We start from the raw sequence: 19,847 nt of genomic DNA on the forward strand, positions 1-19,847 counted from the left end.
GTATATAGATCAGACCAAAATCGGGGGACAGGGGGACTTTGTTGCAAATCAGGGACAGTCCCTCGAAATCAGGGACAGTTGGGAGCTATGACTTAAGTACTCTACCTGACGACAAGCTATTTAGGGGAAAAAAAAGCATCCTGCATTTCAGCCAGATATTTTATGATGCATGTTATACATACTTCCTGATCGTTCTTTTTGCACATTTTTCTTAATTTGATTCATTGTGTTGCAGATTGGCGAGGCAGTTACAGAAGGAAGCTCAATCCCCAGCCAATTCCTCAGAATTCACAGAAGATCACAAGGTAAAGTAAGATCTCGCATGCAGATCCCTTCTTATTGTTGGGTGAAAAGAAAAAGATAGTGGAAAGCATTCAGTCTTCTGATGTTGCAGAGTCTGGATTGTAATAGAGCAGCCAATGTGCATGTGTGTGTGTGTGTGTGTGTGTGTATGTGAAATACCACGGAAAAAACAACGAAACGGGAATGAAAATTCCAATCCGATTCTAAATAAATGTGAAATGTCATTTTTGGGAAGCCTCAACCACTTGCCATCCCAGGCCAATTCTGACACTTCGCTCCTACATGTAAAAATCATAATTTTTTGCTAGAAAATTACACAGAACCCCCAAACATGTTTTTTTAGCAAAGACCCTAGCGAATACAATGGCGATCATTGCAACTTTTTATCTCGCACTGTATTTGCGCTGCAATTTTTCAAACAAGTTTTTTTGGGAAAACAAGCTGTTTCATGCTTTAAAAAAAAGCAGTAAAGTTAGTCCAATTTTTTTTTTTGCATAATGTGAGTAAATGGATACCTAACATGTCACGCTTCAAAATTGCACACGCTCGTGGAATGGCGCCAAACTTCGGTACTTAAAAATCCCCATAGGCAACGCTTTAATTTTTTTTTTTTTTACTGGTTACATGATATGAGTTACAGAGAAGGTCTAGGGCTAGAATTATTGCTCTCGCTCGAACGTTCGCGGCGACACCTCACATGTGTGGTTTGAACACTGTTTTCATATGTGGGCGGGACTTGCGTATGCGTTCGCATCTGCGTGCTAGCACACGGGGACAGGGGTACTTTTAAAAACATCTTTTTTTTTTTTTTTTTTTTTTTTTTTTATTTTTTTTTTTTTTTTTATTGTTAATTTTACTAACTTTTTATTTTGACACTTTAAAAGAAATATATATATTTTGATCACTTTTATTCCTATTACAAGGAATGTAAACATCCCTTGTAATAGGAATATGACATGATCGGACCTCTTTACAGTGAGATATGGTGTCAGTGAATGCAGAGGCCGGGGCGTGATGTCATAACATTGCGCCCGGCCTCCGACGATCATAGAGACTCCGGCGACCATCTGGTCCACCAGAAATCTCTATGGTCAAGAACCGGGGGCTGGCGGATCCTCTGCACCGACTCGCCGATCCCTCAGGTGAGTCGGTAGAAGCACCGGAGGGAGGGTGGGGACGTCCCCTCTCGCCACCCGTAAGAACGATCAATCGTAAGACGTCCAGCCCGTCGGCAAGTGGTTAACGAGAACCTGTTAAAGCGGAACAAGTGAACTTCTCCTTGAAATTTTGTTAAAGCTGAACTCTGGGATAAGTAAATATCACCTTAACCACTTCACCCCCGGAAGGATTTTCCCCCTTAATGACCCGGCCTTTTTTTGCGATGCAGAACTGCGTCACTTTAACTGACAATTGCACGGTCATACGACGTTGTACCCTAACAAAATTGATGTCCTTTTTTCCCTGCCATAAATAGAGCTTTCTTTTGGAGGTATTTGATCACCTCCTGCGTTTTTTATTCTTTGCTCCATGACAATAAATAAAAAGGCAGACAATTTAGAAAAAAATATATATATTTAACTTTTTTCTATAATAAATATCCCCCCAAAAAAAGTAAGAAAAAAAAGAATTTCTTTATCAGTTTAGGCCAATATGTCGTCTACGTATTTTTGGTAAAAATAGCGTCTGCAAAAAAGGGGACAGATTTACGGCATTTTTATTATATATTTTTTTCCCCTAGTAATGAGGGTGATCCGCAAAAAAAAAAAGGTGGACTGTGACATTGCGGAGGGCAGATTTGACACTTTTTTTTTTTTTTTTTGGATCAGTGACATTTTATACAGTGATTAGTGCTATAAAAATGCACTGATTACTGTATAAATGACACTGGAAAGGAAGGGGTTAACACTAGGGTGCGATCAAGGGGTTAAATGTGTCCTAGGGAGGTGTTTCTAACTGTGGGGGGATGGGACTGACTGGGAGTAGAGAGAGATCGCTGTTCCTGATCACTAGAAGCAGCTAATCTCGCTCTCCTCCACCTTGTTTGTATTGCCTCTCTGGGGAGCGATTGCGGGTGGCCGGCAGGCATCGCGGCCATTGGCCAGGTGAATCGACTCCTGAGCTGTGTGCCCCTCCACTGTATCTTTTACACGAAGCGCCGTACCGGTAAGGCGATTCATGCAATAGAGCTGCAGTATAACTGCGTCTGCTGTTTGGCAAGTGGTTGTAAAGTTTGCAGGATTGCAGCGGACAAATCTGACACTAAGTGACACCTTTTGGGGACCAGTAACACCAATAAAGTGATGAGTGATAAAAAAATGCACTGTCACTGCATAAATGGGTTATCTCCCAGAAACCTTCACTCCTTGTTGCCTCACAGAAGAGGGTGTGATAGGGCGTGTTTACCACTCTGGACCACACCTCCCTCATTACAATACTACCTTCCACCAGGCTACTCCCTATACAATGTGATTGTACAATCTCCTTTAGATCTCCTATCAGCTATGTCGTACAAGGGACAGTTTGATTGGATTAAAATTGAATGGATTGTTCAGGTGTGTCCTCTTATTCTATAGTTCTGGTAAATCATAGTGAATGGCCATCTTTATACAAGTACATAGGAGGGAGTGGACAGAAACACTCAGTTAACATCACCACATAGTGAAAACTCGCATTCCCACAAGCGTTTGTTTTGGGTGTTGTAATTGTAGGCGTATAAACGTGGCCGTACACTGTACAATCTCCTTTTTAGATTTAGGAAATGTATATACAGTATAATGGGACATACCATCTATCCCAGGGGTCTTAAACTGGTGGCCCTCCAGCTGTTGCAGAACTACAATTCCCATGATACATTGCTGGTAGTTGCAAGCATTACTCTCATATGCAGAGGCAAGATGGGACTTGTAGTTCTGCAACAGCTGGAGGGCCACCAGTTTGAGACCTCTGATCTATCCAATCACTCTGTATCCAATCAGGCAGGCTCTTGCACTACATCAGGGGTGCCCTGTAGGCTGCATGTGGCCCCAGGGAGTTTAGCATGCACCCTGAGCCCGTCTGAAAGGATGCATGCATGTAGGAATGCTGGTGTTCTGTCAAAAGAGCCAACTCACAAAAATCTCAAACTACGTCACTTAATTGTTTTCACAGAACACCAGCAGCATATACACCACGTTACACGATGGAATGAGTGGACATTGTTAGTCCGCCCGCTACTAACCAAAAACATGGCCGCCTCCAAGGCGCCGACAACTTTTATTTTTAATTTTTTTTTTATTTATTTTTATTTATAATATATATAATTTTTTTTTTTTTTTTTTTTATCGGCACGGATGGGGGGAGGAGGGAGAACGGCGCGGACGGGGGGAGGAGAGACAACAGCACGGGGGGGAAGACAACAGCACATGGGGGAGAGAAGACTTGCAACTCCCCTGCCTGCCCAGGTATCGGGTGAGGTATCGGGACATCCCTAGTACAAATATTAAATGTGTATCAATTAGGTGTCATTGAACAAAATGATAAAAAATAATAAAGTCCATAAATGTTTGGAGATCCACCAAGTGAATGTGAATAGTATCAAAACATCAAGTAAGTGACTTCTTCCATGTGCAATGTTCCCACCACCGGAAAGAGTGCAGGCTTACCGGATCGGGGAGTAACAGGTCTTCAGAGCCTCTGCTGGACCAATGGGTTACATTCCATCCATTGGTCCAGCAGAGGCTCTGAAGACCTGTTACTCCCCGATCCGTCCATTGATCGTTGATGTTGGTAGTCTTTACTAAGCCTTTTTTTACTTTTGGTGACATATGTCCCCCTAAGTCCACTTGGTCCGGTAAGCCTGCTCTCTTTCCGGTGGTGGGAACATTGCACATGGAAGAAGTCACTTACTTGATGTTTTGATACTATTCACATTCACTTGGTGGATCTCCAAACATTTATGGACTTTATTATTTTTTATCATTTTGTTCAATGACACCTAATTGATACACATTTAATATTTGTACTATTGTGCTCATTGCTCAGGATATTTATATGTAATAATGCTTTTCGTCACGATTATCATTGTCTAGCGCTACACATTTACTTCCACTCTGTCAATGATAAGTCAGCACAGTAAGGCCCCTTTCACACCGGTGTGGTGGTGGTATAGCCCTGCTATTTTTAGCAGTGATATACCGGCAGAATTGCCGCATATTCGGTCGCTAGCGGTGCGGTTTTAACCCCCGCTAGCAGCCGAAAAAGGGTTAATACCGCCCCCAAATGCGCCTCTGCAGAGGCGTATAGCCACGGTGTCCCATTGTTTTCAATGGGGAGGAGCGGTAAACACACAGGTGTTGTGTTAATAGATATTTGCTCCCTTTGGTCAGTTAACTAAGGCTCCATTCACACCTGAGCGTATTGTTTTCAGGCAGAAAATCGTGCGTTTGTGATTTTAATGCGATTTTTGTACAGGTCAAAATGTAAAAAAATGCCTGTAATCTGCCACAAAATAAGCTCCTGTACTTTTTTGAGCGACGGGCGTTTTGCTTTAGGTGACAGATGCATTGAAATGAATGGGATTTGTCGTGTTCGGCGTTTTTAGAGCACAAAAACGCCTCGATGTGAACAGAGCCTCAGAAAAGTTCATTGTCTGGGTTTAAGTACGCTAAGGATGGTAATCCTTTTAGAGTGAAGCTCTCCTCCTCCCTCAGATTCCAGCGGTGTAAATCGGCCTTTTAGCGCTCTGCGGGTCCAAGGCTTCGGGTTGGATCTCCAGGGGTAGGTCTTCTGACCTCTCAGGCGTGGACTGCTATGTCTAACTAGGTACTGCACAGAGAGATGGGAAAAATAAATGGCATTTTGCTGGCCAAGACATTACTAATACATCCAGGCTTAAAATCTGCATCTCATTTAGTTACTCTTCATGTCGGATTTGAAGTAAGAAGACAATTTAACATTCTTGAACGATTATCTCAGCCCCCTAAATGAGCTGAAACAGGAAAGAGACCTCAAGAAGTGAAGTCCTGGATGGCCTGTGAAGGCCTCGCCGGGCCCTGTGGGGGAGTCTCTAGCAGAGCTTGGAGGAGTTTGGTTTGTCATCCATCCAGGTCCAGCACCTGCACAGCATGTGGGGTATAGGAAAGAGTCTGGAACATTTATTATAGACTGCAGAACATTAAAACAACATATTGGATTAGCCGAATATTTTTTTTAAAAAAGGTCTACACTGAAGTCTGGCAAAAGATGAGGAAACATTCCTACAAAATACATTTTTAAATCTAAAGCTTAGTTATGATGACCTTCTAGCTTAGAGCATTATACGTATGTAGATGCCATACCTGTGGGGTCCTCATGGAGGCTGAAAATGACTGAAGTTGGCGGCGAGCTTCTGGGGCTCATGATGAGCAGTTGTTCTGCTGCTTACTGCAGGGGTCGTCAAAATCCGGGCGCCAGGTTTAGTGTCTCAGTTTGAGCATACACTTAAACTTACGACGAGCTTAGATTCCGAGTTACGTCGGCGTATCTACTGACAGTACAGAGCCATAGGAGGTACTCTACACTTGCTCAGTTTGGTGTGTATTGCTGGAGAGTTTTTTGTCGGAGGGTGCATGTGATCAGCACATCGGAGGGTCAGAGGTCCTGCATCCTCATAGGACAGTCAGAGGAGAATGAAAACTCCTCCAACAATCTTTAAATAGACACTCCTAGAAGTCACAAGACCTCTATATGCTGATAAAAAAAAAAAAATATTTAGCAGTTTATATTCACTAAAATAATTGCATTTCCATGTTCTGTAGGAGACAAGATATAGTAAATGCAGGGTCCTGGGTTTAGTAACACTTTAAAGCTGATGTTTAATCTGCTTATATTTTGCATTCCTTGGTTCTGCCAATGTCTTTGGCACATGTGGACACGGGGATATCTCCTAAACTGTGCAGGATGAGGAGATATCCTGGGTATCTTACAGGTAAACCTTATTATAGGCTTGCCTGTAGCATAAAGTGTGTTGTAAGGGCTTACACCCACTTTAATGTCATTGTCAATAAAAGTAGGGCTGCAACTAACGATTATTTTTATAATCGATTAGTTGGCCGATTGTTTTGATTAAATATTATATATATAAGAATATATATATATATATATATATATATATATATATATATATATATATATATATATACTGTATTTTTTTTATTAAAGGGCTCAGAGGTCCCCAGGGCCCCATGTGGCAAACCCCCCCCCCCCCTTTTTATTTATTTTTTATTTTTTTTTATAAATGTTTTTTTTTTTTTTATATATTTTTATTAAAGGGCACAGAGGTCCCCAGGGCACTTTTTTTTTATAAATGTTTATTTTTATTTTTTTATATATTTTATATATATATATTTTTATTAAAGGGCCCTGCACATGGGGGCAGCAATATCTGCTTCCTACTTTTGCAGTGATACTCAACAGCTGAACTTTACTGTTATTTATCACCATACAAGTCTAGCAGTCAACGAAGTCCTTGAAAACCACGCTCTCCCTGTGTGGCTGATGCCTTCTCTCAAAATCTAGTTATTGTACTGACCCACTGATGGCTCCCTCTTGTGACTATTCTATTTTTTTCACAAAAGTCACATTAAAAATTACTCTAATGTAATCGCTGCAATATTAAGTCTAAATATAGGCTTGGTGAAAATACACCACGCTTTTCTGATGAGGAATTTTTTGCACTTGTTTTCCTTCTCTCTTCTTTTTTACACTCAGATGTAGATCCGGAATATTTGGTTCATTTTGCATGCACTTAATGTTTTGATCCACCTACATTACTTCTTAAGGTTTTTAAAACAAAAGGCAGATTTGTCTGCAATATTTATCTTCTCTCTGCCACTGTACCTGCAGTTATTCCTTTCTACCACTAGATGCCCTCATTCTCCCGGTTTCAATGTTATCCAGCATCATTCAACCCAGAAGACCGAGAACATCCTGTGAGTGCAGAGAGTCATGAACCTGGCTTCTGAGGGGGATATTGCCACAGCAGCCTGTGCTCATATATAGTGATAGAGGAAGCATGAGGGGGCAAACATTGGATGGTGGTAAAGTGGTTCTAAAGGCAAAAGGTATTTTTACCTTCATGCATTCTATGAGGTGCCAAACCCTGTTCTGTGTGTCTTATGGACATACAGAGCGGGACTTGGGAGCTAGCATGCAAAAGTGCCCCCATAGCAAGTGGTTTGCTATGGGGGAACTTGAAAAAGAGGAGCCAGGAGTGTCGGTGGGGGACCGAGAGCAGCATTAGGGCTGCTTTTGTGCAAAATAAGTATACCATTCCCCCCCCCCCCCCCCCCCCGTTTAATATTATCTTTATCATCATCCACCAACCAGACCTCCCTCCTGATTTCTTCTTTTTGCTCACCAACAGAGCTTTTCCACCCAGAAATCTTAGAGTTCCTTTGGCTGGAGCTTGCACATAATTAGGCACACATGAGCAAATAATCTGAGCTTGTTACTGTTCCGTTCATTGGCTACATACATTGGTACTATAACTATAGAATAGACTATTGATCTTTCATTTTATTTGTTCACAGAAAATCGTTGGAAAAATTGCAACATGCCTAGAACTACGCAGCGCCGCCCTGCAGGTATGTACTGGTAACACAACTACTTGTACTATTGGATCTGAAAGAAAAGACGTTAAAGTGAAATGTCACCCGCATGGTTCAGTAAATATTTTCCCCTTTTAATACTATTGTGCAGTGTTTTAAGGCCACTCCAGCCACATGGCTAAATACGCAGTTGAAGCTTTTATCTGATTTCCTTTATCTGCCGTAAGGGGAAGCACATATACCTGCTGTGTTCTATGGTTGTATAGCATAAAGAGGGCCAGTCTACAGTTTTATAGACTCAATGGCCACAGCAAAGCAAAAAAAGCCCTCCACTAGCCCCCTAAAATTTACAGCCTTTCCTTTTTAAAACAAAGGGCCAGATTCATAAAGAGTTACGTCGGCGTATCAGTAGATACGCCGACGTAACTCGGAATCTAAGCTCGTCGTAAGTTTAAGTGTATGCTCAAACTGAGACACTTAAACCTAGCTAAGATACGATGGGCTGCGCCGTCGTATCTTAGGGTGCAATTTTTCCGCTGGCCGCTAGGTGGCGCTTCCGTTGATTTCGGCATAGAATATGTAAATGACTAGATACGCCGATTCACGAACGTACGCTTGCCCGTCGCAGTAAAGATACTCCGTTTCCGTAAGAGATACGCTGCGTAAAGATAAAGCTGCCCCCTAGGTAGCGTAGCCAATGTTAAGTATGGCCGTCGTTCCCGCGTTGAAATTTGAAAATTTTGCGTAAGTCGTCCGTGAATGGGGCTGGACGTAATTTACGTTCACGTCGAAACCAATACATCCTTGCGGCGTAATTTGGAGCAATGCACACTGGGATATGTACACAGACGGCGCATGCGCCATTCGTAAAAAACGTCAATCGTGTCACCAATAATTAACATAAAACACGCCCCCTCATCCTTATTTTAATTAGGCGCGCTTACGCCGGCCCCATTTACGCTACGCCGCCGTAACTTAGGAGGCAAGTGCTTTGTGAATACAGCACTTGCCTCTCTGACTTACGGTGGCGTAGCGTAAATACGATACGCTGCGCCGCCGTAAAAATGCGCGGAACTACCTGAATCTAGCCCAAAGTATTTACAAGTCATCTCTTCCATAACAAATGTAAAGAACAAGGAACTCATGTGTTGGATTTTAAATTGCACCTGAACCCAGGAACAAAAATGTAATATATTGCAGCTTACCAGTCCTTTAGATGTGGTGGCTGCATTTATTTTTTTTATTTCAGTATTTTTCCCCTTTTTTATTTTTACATGGTAATCCTACGAGTAAGAAGCTTGCCATCTTTAAGCCTGGTACACACGATCGGATTTTCCGACAACAATTGTGTGATGGAAGGGTTTTGTAGGATAATCCGACAGTCTGTATGCTCCATCGGACAATTGTTGTCAGAATTTCTGACAACAAATGTTGGGTAGCCATGCTTTCAAATTGTCCAACAACAAATGTGTTCAGATTATCCAATCGTGTGTACACAAATCCGTCGGACTAAAATCCAAAGTACAAACACGCATGCTCTGAACCAATGCTAACCATCAGACAACATTGGCAGAAGTTGCCCAAAGGGTGTCGCTAAAGAGCAGAAAAAAACACTTAGTTTTGTGTATGTTGGCTGAAAAAGTTCTGCCGTGTGAATGCAGAACAAGTTCACGGACAACGCCCTTTGGACAAAAATCCACGGATTTGTCCCATGGAAATCAGATCGTGTGTACGAGGCTTTAGGATGACAACAATCATTCACTATGTAGGAGCAGCATTGTCATCCTAGGCTGCTTTCTTGATTTGGACTACAAAACGCTGGCATTCTCCTCATAAGGGATAGGTGTGTGTGTGTGTGTGTGTGTGTGTGTGTGTGTGTGTGTGTGTGTGTTTTTGTGTGTGTGTGTGTGTGTGTGTGTGTTTTTGTGTGTGTGTTTGTTTGTTGTGTGTTTGTTGTATGTTTTTATATTTGATCCGAGAAGATAGCTGGTAAGATACAATTATTTGAGGCTGCAATTTAGTACAGAAGTTACAAGGACACCAGAAAAATCTGTTGCTCCTGCCAGAAAACATGAACTTTCACATAATGTGCTTGGTCTGCAAACAAAAAAGTAATGCAGGCACCACACCTTAGGACTTGTAAGCTGTAAGTAATTTTTTTTATTGTTCTACATGTTGGCTGCTGTGTAGCAGACAGAGCCACAGTTCAGAGGATAGTGATGAACTGTGTGGATTCCAGCTGACTTTTTTCTGTGCATCCAGTGAGAGGTCTATCTGGCCTCCTGCCTTTCCTCATTGTGAGCTGTGAGATTGATGGCAGACAGACACTACATAACCTGCCTGCAGGACTTGAATGAAGAAGGGTGTGTCTCAGCTGAACAATAACATTTGACATTGAACAATGCCAACATATTGCATAAATATCACATCTGACATGTGAGCTCTTCCCTGAAGTCCAAAATAATGGCCGATCCAGAAACACTTTACATATGGGAAAAACTTAGATTGTGTGTGTGTGTGTGTGTGTAAAATATATACATATACAGTGGGGATCGAAAGTTTGGGCACCCCAGGTAAAAATTTGTATTAATGTGCATAACGAAGCCAAGGAAAGATGGAAAAATCTCCAAAAGGCATCAAATTACAGATTAGACATTCTTATAATATGTCAAAAAAAGTTAGGTTTTATTTCCATCATTTACACTTTCAAAATTACAGAAAACAAAAAAATGGCGTCTGTAAAAGTTTGGGCACCCTGCAGAATTTATAGAATGTACTGCCCCCTTTGCAAAGCTGAGATCTGCCAGTGTCATGGATTGTTCTCAATCATCGTCTGGGAAGACCAGGTGATGTCAATCTCAAAGGTTTTAAATGCCCAGACAATATCACCGTTCAGACGTTACAGCATTTTGGATTTTATCCTATACCTTCAGGAATCATCACTGGAACCAGCTCCATTGTTTAGCACAGTGGTCATCAACCCCGTACTCAGGGCCCAATAACAGGCCAGATTTTATGTATTACCTTGGGGAGATGCAGACTAGAATACTGCAATCACTGAGTGATGTATTTCAGTTATCTTGCAAACCTGGCCTGTTAGTGGGCCCGGAGGACAGGGTTGGTGACCACTGCTTTAGCATAAATATGGGTCTAGTTCTGGACACAGTACAGAGCAGAGTGTTTATTTTTTCCAAAAGAGAAGCTTCAAACTCTCTAATCTAAGATTAGAACTCTCCAGTCCAGAAGTGTGACTCTGCATTTGCATGAGAACCTCAAGTCTGAAGGTAACCTTCTTTTTTGAGGCAGTTCCATTTGCACAGTTTCACCCTGGACCTCTAAAATGCAACATTCTTTCACTGTGGGACAAGTCAGTCCAGTCCCTGGACAGACAGACTTATTTGGCACCAAGGACCAATTTGTCCCTTGTCTGGGCGTTCTCCCTCTGTCATTTGGAAGAGCCTCGCGATGGATGCCAGTTTGTTGCGTTGAAGAAGAGTCCTGGACACCTTTCTGGTGCAGGGGGGTTTGGTCATCATCGTGAGTCTTGTTTCCTGATCAACATACTGGAACATTCCTTGATTTGTCCGTGTCTGCAACATTGAAGCAACCTGCTGGCGTGTCATCCAATCCATGTTCAATTAAACTACAATTAAGTCAACCATCAAGGGCAAACCAGAAATCCTGCCGCAGCAAGAAAGCTGGATTGCATCCTGTGCTGGGCAGAACTCCACATCCACATACGTGTGGGAACCACTGGATGTGGACCTTCTTGGCCTCCCAGGTTCAACTGCAAATTGAACAGGTTTGTATCCAGGTACAGGGATCCTCTAACAAAAGCAGTGGATGCATGCGGTTGGTGACTGCATGCGGTCGGTATACTCTGACCTATGCCTTTCCTTCCCTGAAACTTCTTCCTCATCTGCTTCACAGGATCAAGATGCAGGGCATTTTGGTGATACTCCATAATTCTGGACTGGCCAAGGTGGACATGGTACACCGATCTAGTAAGACCACTGGCAAATGCTTGGTTTCCTATACCAGATCATCTGAATCTTCTGTCTCAAGGACAGATTTACGATCTTGCTTCAGTGTCTGGCTTTAACATCATGATCAGTGATTCCTATAATGTTAAAAACTTGAAATCTACCATGGAAGGGATACTTAATTTGGAGAGGGTCTGGGTCTTCCATTCTAAAGCCTCGTACACACGATCAGTCCATCCGATGAACGGTATGAAGGACAGTTGTACTAGGTTAACCGATGAAGCTGACTGATGGTCCGTCGCGCCTACACACCATCGGTTAAATAACCGATCGTGTCAAAACGCGGCGACGTAAAACACAACGACGTGCTGAAAAAAAAACGAAGTTCAATGCTTCCAAGCATGCATCGACTTGATTCTGAGCATGCGTGGATTTTTAACCGATGGTTTTGCATGCTAACGATGGGTCAAAACCAATCGGTTAGCAATCCATCGGTTACATTTTAAAGCAAGTTTGCTTTTTTTTAACCGTAGGTTAAATAACCTATGGCGCACACACACGATCGGTTTGGACCGATGAAAACGGTCTGATGGACCGTTTTCATTGGTTTAACCGATCGTGTGTACGCGGCCTGAGAGTTCACCATAGGATGAATTCTTATCCCCCCCCCCCCCCCAAAGATTCTGGATCGGCATCTTGCACATTCAAAGGTCAGGTTACCATCTTGTTTGGCGACCATTGGCCTGTCACTCCTTGACTGTAATCTTTTATACAGGGAGTTTCTTTATGTAGTTCCTTCTCCATTCATTTCCCTGTGACTGTAGAATCTAATTCTAGTTCTCACTGTGCTTCAGAAACCACGATTTTTAAAACTATAGAGACCTTGATCTGAACTGTACCCCATAAGGTGATATTCTTGTAGTCATCACCTCTTAGCTAGTGATCTTAACCTACAAGTAACCTTTTTGCATAGAGACAAGGTGGTGCCGAGGACCAGGACTTACTCCCTGCTTAAGGTAGTTTCTGCCTTTCATCCCAACCAACTCCAAATGACCAAAAATCTATTTTCCATCCATTGTCTGCCTGGAGTTGGTTCGGGCTGTAGGGCTGAAATTGGTCCTGAAACGGTGAATAGGGACGCACTGGACCGCTTCTGTGAGCCGCATGCGGCAATAGTGTGACCCAGCCTTGGTCCCGACATCTCACAGCCACTGCTTGTACAAAATGATTCCCTTTCTGTCACTCTTGACAGCCCCTATAAGGTCGAACCGGCTTCCCATTGCACCAAGTCTATATGGCTCAGAGCATTTAGAAGGAGTTGTGCTTTCGCAGTATCCTAAGAAATGTACCCCTAGAAATGTACTGCCTACTGCTCAGCCACCCGTGGATTACATCTGAGCAATCTGTCCTGAAGCACTGGGGTCCTCAATTCATAGTCCTGCCAGAAAACTACCTGTAAGAAGTTTGTATGTTAGCCCTGTGCTGGCATTGGTTTTCTCCCAGTACTTTGGTTTCCTTCCACGCTCCAAAGCTATGCTAGTAGGTTAATTGGATCCTGTCTAAATTGGTCCTAGTATGAGTGTATGCATGTGGTATAGGGGAGCTAGGACTGTAAGCTCCTTAAAGCGGGAGTTCACCCGAAAAACAATTTTTAACATTAGATTGAGGCTCATTTTGTCAAGGGGAATCGGGTGTTTTTTTTTTAAATCGAAGCAGTACTTACCGTTTTAGAGAGATCTTCTCTGCCGCTTCCGGGTATGGTCTTTGGGACTGGACATTCCTATTTGATTGACAGGCTTCCGATGGTCGCATACATCGCGTCACGAGTAGCCGAAAGAAGCCGAACGACGGTGCGGCTCTATACGGCGCCTGCTCACAGACGTTCGGCTACTTTCAGAAAATCGTGACGCGCTGTATGCGACCGTCGGAAGCCTGTCAATCAGACGGTCGCATACATCGCGTCACGAGTAGCCGAAAGAAGCCGAACGTCGGTGCGGCTCTATACGGCGCCTGCGCACCGACGTTCGGCTACTTTCGGAAAATCGTGACGCGCTGTATGCGACCGTCGGAAGCCTGTCAATCAAATAGGAACAGCCAGTCCCGCAGCCCATACCCGGAAGCGGTGGAGAAGATCTATCTCTAAAACGGTAAGTACTGCTTCGAATAAAAAAAAAAACACCTGATTCCCCTAGACAAAATGAGCCTCAATCTAATGTTAGAAATTGAGTTTTTGGGTGAACCTCCACTTTAAGGGCAGGAACTGTTTGTTTGTTCTTTTTATGTGCATTATGTAATGTACTGTGAAAATTGTCATTGCTCTATAAAATCCTGTAATATTATGTTCACTTTTTCAGTCCACGCAATCTCCAGAAGGGTTCAAGCTCGAAGATCTAAAGAAACTAGAGCCAGGTAAGTACACCGTTTTAAAGGAAACTTGTCACTGAGCAAAATGCCTGTGGGAAAGCGCTGATGGAAGCAGCCCTTCCTGAACTCCCTAACACTTAAGCCGTGTACACACAAGACCGATGGACCCATCAGTGTTTTTTCCATCGGTGTTAAAAAATTTAATATGCTTTACATTTTTCCTATGGATAAAAAAAAAATAGAAAAATCCGATCGTCTGTGTGGAACTCCATCGGAGAAAAATCCATGCATGCTCAGAATTAAGTCGACGCATGCTCGGAAGCAATGAACTTCATTTTTTCGGCTCGTTGAAGTGTTTTACGTCACCGCGTTTTGGCACGGTCGGAATTTAGTCTGATGGTGTGTAGGCAAGACTGATGAAAGTCAGCTTCATCGGAGATCTCTATCTCATATATTTTTTTTTTTCTAGTTCTTGGCAACCTTCTAACCTACAACAAAGAATTTCCTTTTGATGTCCAACCTGTTACTTTAAGGTGAGTGAACATTGGCTCCCTGGAGGAGGCATCTATTTTTTTTTTTTTTTTTTTTAACAGGGAATGGAGGCATCATTTTATACACGTCTATAAAAGGATCTGAACTGCAGCATTATTACTTTTTGTGACTTTCTTATTTTTATATGCCCGCTCTTCCATATTTTTTTTTATTGCAACAATTAAATATTTGTAGTGAAGCCCTTACAGAGGGGGTTTTGTCTCTTACTGAAAACACTGATTGCCTCCTTAACACCTTTTTTTAATACACTATATTGCCAAAAGTATTGGGACGCCTGCCTTTACATGAACTTTAATGGCATCCCAGTCTTAGTCCGTAGGGTTTAATATTGAATTGGCCCACCCTTTGCAGCTATAACAGCTTCAACTCTTGTGGGAAGGCCGTCCGCAAGGTTTAGGAGTGTGTCTATGGGAATGTTCGACCATTCTTCCAGAAGTGCATTTGTGAGGTCAGGCACTGATGTTTGATGAGGAGGCTTGGCTCGCAGTCTCCGCTTTTATTCATTCTAAAGGTGTTCTATCGGGTTGAGGTCACGTTGCAGCCAGTCAAGTTCCTCCACCCCAAACTCGCTCATCCACACTATAGGAGGAACTTGACTGGCCTGCACATAGTCCTGGCCACAACACGATTGAACACCTTTGGGATGAATTGGAGCAGAGACTGCAAGCCAGACCTTCTTGTCCAACATCAGTGCCTGACCTCACAAATGTGCTTCTGGAAGAATGATCAAACATTCACATAGACACACTCCTAAACCTTGTGGACCGCCTTCCCAGAAGAGTTAAAGCTGTTATAGCTGCAAAGGGTGGGCCATCCTGCACCCCCTCTTTCTGCCAACTTCATGGTCATTTTGAAGGTTTTGCAATTGTGGAATATTTGAACCCTACGGACTAAGACTGGGATGCCATTAAATTTCAAATGCATGTAAAGGTAGGTGTCCCAATACTTTTGGTGATATAGTGTATGTCAGCCACACAGGGGTGTATTGTTTTCAATGGATTGGCAATTTGAATGGTAAAAAAGCAGCAGTAAAGCACCACCACTGTGTGACGGTACATAGCAGTTAACAGAGCCTGCATTTGAAATGAGCAAATATGGCTCCCCCATGTGTATATATTGCAACTATATGCTGAAAAGTGGCTTTGTGAAACAAAAAAAAAATTAATCAATGTAGGCTGTAAAAAAAAAAAAATTAAAGCCCATACATTCTTCTTTATCTCTCCTTTCAATGCTTAAAAAAATAGCAGGCAGAGGGTACTTGCCCATTATAGCCGGCTTACCCCAGTGCTGGCCCTTCTCCATGCAGTGTTTTTTTTATTTTTTGGGCAGAGCAGACTTGCTTAGTTACACTTTAAGGAATATATATTTCCTTTAAACATTTTACACACTCTTACTGCGGCACTCCATTGTTATTCATTGGCTTGTAAGTATGATTTCTAACCAAAGAAAAGGAACATGGAGATGTCGCAAGTCGCACGGATGTTTAATCGTGTTCATTGCTTGTTCTGTAGGAGGATTTTTGCACCAGGAGATGAGGAGAACTTGGAAGTGGAGGAAGAGGAAGAAGATGGAGGTGCTGGGGTGGGTTCTCCAGACTCCTTTCCAGCCCGTGTACCGGGTAAGTGCTTTTTCTTTCTTGGGGTATTCTAAAGACGGAAGGTTAGGATGGCAATTCTTAGAATTCTTTTCCACTCATTATTATACCAGCTCCTGCTTGTTAAAGGGGTTGTAAACCCTTGTGGGTTTTTTTTCACCTTAATGCCTGAGCCCCGTATTTCCCTTGGCAAGGACATGCTGTCCCGGCTCTTGATTGGATAGATTGATAGCGGCGCAGCCATTCGCTTCCACTGCTGTCAATCGAATCCAATGACGCGAGCGCTGGGGGGTTGGGCCGAGTCCGTCATTCGTGTCTATGGATTCAAATGCTGGACTCAGGAGCGCGCCTGCAAGGTAACACCCCCCCCCCCCCTTCGGGAGAGCACTTCTCCTAGGGGGTTATCTGATGCGGGGAGGAGCCACGAGAACTGCCGAGGGACCCCAGAAGAGGATGTTCAGGGCCACTCTATGCAAAACGAGCTGCACAGTTGAGGTAAGTATGACATGTTAGTTAAAAAAAAAAAAAAAAAGCTTTTACAATCACTTTAAATCATTTTCATTTATTATTTTTTTGTGTTTATTTTCTTTTTGTGTTATGCATTTGTGTGACATTTTTATAATGGATTATGATGAGAGAAATTTATTTGGCATCAATCAGCTGTAGGGAGTACTAATGTGAGCATTGGTTTGTAAAAGTACTGTGATCTCTGACCACTCCTGCAGCATCTCTCCAAGCCCCAGCCACTCCTGCAGCATCCCTCCAATCCCCAGCCACTCCTGCAGCAATGCCCCAATCCTCAGCCACTCCTGCAGCATCTCTCCAAGCCCCAGCCACTCCTGCAGCATCTCTCCAAGCCCCAGCCACTCCTGCAGCATCCCTCCAATCCCCAGCCACTCCTGCAGCAATGCCCCAATCCCAAGGCACTCCTGCAGCATCCCTCCAATCCCCAGCCACTCCTGCAGCATCCCTCCAATCCCCAGCCACTCCTGCAGCATCCCTCCAATCCCCAGCCACTTCTGCAGCATCCCTCCAATCCCCAGCCACTTCTGCAGCATCCCTCCAATCCCCAGCCACTTCTGCAGCATCCCTCCAATCCCCAGCCACTTCTGCAGCATCCCTCCAATCCCCAACCACTCCTGCATTTGTTTTTGCAATTTTTATTTTCTAAACTTGCTTTGACATTTCATAGGGAGTAGTGTAATAATGTATGTGCATGTTCTTATTTCTCCCTGTGCCTTGACTCGGTGCTCCCCGCATGCTCCATTTGTTGTCACTGCATTGTGCTTATACCCACGCTACCTCCATGCATGGCCTCTACATGTGCTGGTATCCCTTCTATCATCACAGGAGCCATTCAAGGTAGGGATACATGGAACACGTTCTTATTTTACTTTCCCTTTTTTTTCATTTATAATTTCTTTGTATTGATTTAGTTTGTGTTCTTGCATCTACTGCTCGATTTTTTTTTAATTTGTGTTTTTAGTGTGAAAATAGAAATTAGTGAAGAGGGTTTTAATTGGCAAGAAAAATAGTGATGTTGCCTAGGTCAACCTAGGGATGGGGAAAAAATCAATTTGAATCTTGAGTCGAGTTGGGAGGTCAAATCGATTGACCGGCGCTCCGTGGACTAGGCCAAAGCCGCTGCCTCGCCTAAAAATCCCTACCCGCAGCTCCTTGGACACCGCGCCGGTCTATCAGAAAAAAAAAAACTGATTTGAATAGTGAATCGATTTTTTTTTTTTTTTTTATCACAGATTTTTTTGGGGGACAAAATCGACCAGCTCTAGGTCAACCAATTTAATATTTTCTTTCAAATAAAGACAACTGCAGTGTGTTTTCTGTGGGTAACAGACGTTTTCCTGTACTAGCCCTCTGAAAGCTGAACTCCAGGCAGATATAATAGAAGTAGATGAGTGCAGCTTTGTAGTAATATTAAGCCGAGTAAGCAGAGATCCCTCCTGCAGCGCTATTGTGTTCTGCTGGCAATTTCGTATGTGTATATATAAATGTATGTATGTATGTATGTATGTATGTTTGTGGTGTGTGTGTTTGTTTTTTTTTTTTTTTTTTACATTTCTGTGTATTTAGCAGGAGTTCATCTGCAATCCTTATCAAAAGTTTATTTGTTTGAAAGCCGAGAGCGCCCAACATCGAGTGCTAACGCGTTTTTAGCTGTACACCTACTCGACTTTAAGGCTATTTAGTCAAAATGCATAAGCAATCTTGTTGATGTTGGATGCCATTTGACTTTCAAATTAAAGCGGAGTTCCGGCCACAATTTCACTTTTTAAATATAAATACCCCTGTAATACACAAGCTTAATGTATTCTAGTAAAGTTAGTCTGTAAACTAAGGTCCGTTTTGTTAGGTTGTTACAGCATTTAGACACTTTATAAAATAGAAATTGACTGGGGCCATCTTAAGTGTGGGCATCATGAAGCCAGACTGTATGACTTCCTAGATTTCAGCCTTGCAAATCTCGCACATGCTCAGTGCTGCACAAGCAGTGTCAGATCAGGTTTCAGCACCTGTGCTGTCCAAGTCACATGATTCTTTGAGACTGGGGAGTGCACAGACTCCTGGAAAGTTACACCCACTACATTCCCAGGAGTCTGTGCGGTGTAGGTTAGGAAGCATTAAGAACCTAGGTGCAGGAAGAAGGAAGATTAACTATTCTGCCTAGCAACAACACTTTGAAAGCATCTAAAAAAAAAAAAAAATTTCCGTAAAGGACTAATGACATTTTTTTAAAACTACTGATGTAATGTTATATTTATGGGTGGAACTCCACTTTAATAAACTTTTTTTTAGTATTGCAGTAGCTATTTTGCCTATTTTGTATGATTAATGGAAGGCTAACAGGAGTCCAGCTATTTTTATTTAGATAGATACAGTGGGCCAGATTCAGATAGATCAGCGGATTTTTAGATCCGCGTAACCTATGTGATTTAAGATCCACCGCCGCAAGTTTTTGAGGCAAGTGGTTAATTCACAAAGCACTTACCTCAAAACTTGCGGCGGCGTATCGTAAATCCCCTGGCGGAATTCAAATTCCGCGGCTAGGGGGAGTGTAGTATTTAACTCAGGCGCGTCCCCGCGCCAATTTAACTGCTCATGCGCCGTCCGAATTTTCCCGGCGTGCATTGCTCTCAATGCCTTTGCTAGGGCGTCATTGGTTTTGGCGTGAGCGTAACTTGCGTCCAGCACTTTAGTTAATCGACTTAAGCAAACGATGTAAAATTTCAAAATTTGACGCGGGAACGACGGCCATACTTAACATTGGCTGCGCCTCATAGACCCAGGGGTAACTATATGCCGGAAAAAGCCGAACGCAAACGATGTAAAAAAAAGCGGCGGGCGTTCGTTTCGGAATCGGCGTAACTGCTCATTAGCATAATCGTTGCGTAAAAGATAGGGAAGCGCCACCTAGCGGCCGGCCTGGAATTGCAGCCTAAGATCCGATGGTGTAACACAGTTACACCT

At 42.9% G+C, this 19,847-nt stretch overlaps 1 protein-coding gene across 2 annotated transcripts in view; it reads left to right on the forward strand.

The window, feature by feature from the left end:
* AIDA (axin interactor, dorsalization associated) overlaps positions 1-19,847 on the forward strand; it is a 48,346-nt gene that overhangs the window by 17,148 nt on the left and 11,351 nt on the right. Inside the window, exons 2-7 of one of the 2 annotated variants that reach the window (XM_040351404.1) lie at positions 236-305; positions 7,851-7,904; positions 14,206-14,260; positions 14,685-14,748; positions 16,279-16,385; positions 17,712-17,723. In XM_040351404.1, coding sequence (XP_040207338.1) covers positions 236-305; positions 7,851-7,904; positions 14,206-14,260; positions 14,685-14,748; positions 16,279-16,385; positions 17,712-17,723 — 362 coding nt within the window. The remainder of the gene's footprint in view (positions 1-235; positions 306-7,850; positions 7,905-14,205; positions 14,261-14,684; positions 14,749-16,278; positions 16,386-17,711; positions 17,724-19,847) is intronic. The other variant, XM_040351405.1, reaches the window with a different exon arrangement.

The sequence above is a fragment of the Rana temporaria genome, chromosome 4, assembly GCF_905171775.1.
Source record: "Rana temporaria chromosome 4, aRanTem1.1, whole genome shotgun sequence".
Classification (NCBI taxonomy): domain Eukaryota; kingdom Metazoa; phylum Chordata; class Amphibia; order Anura; family Ranidae; genus Rana; species Rana temporaria.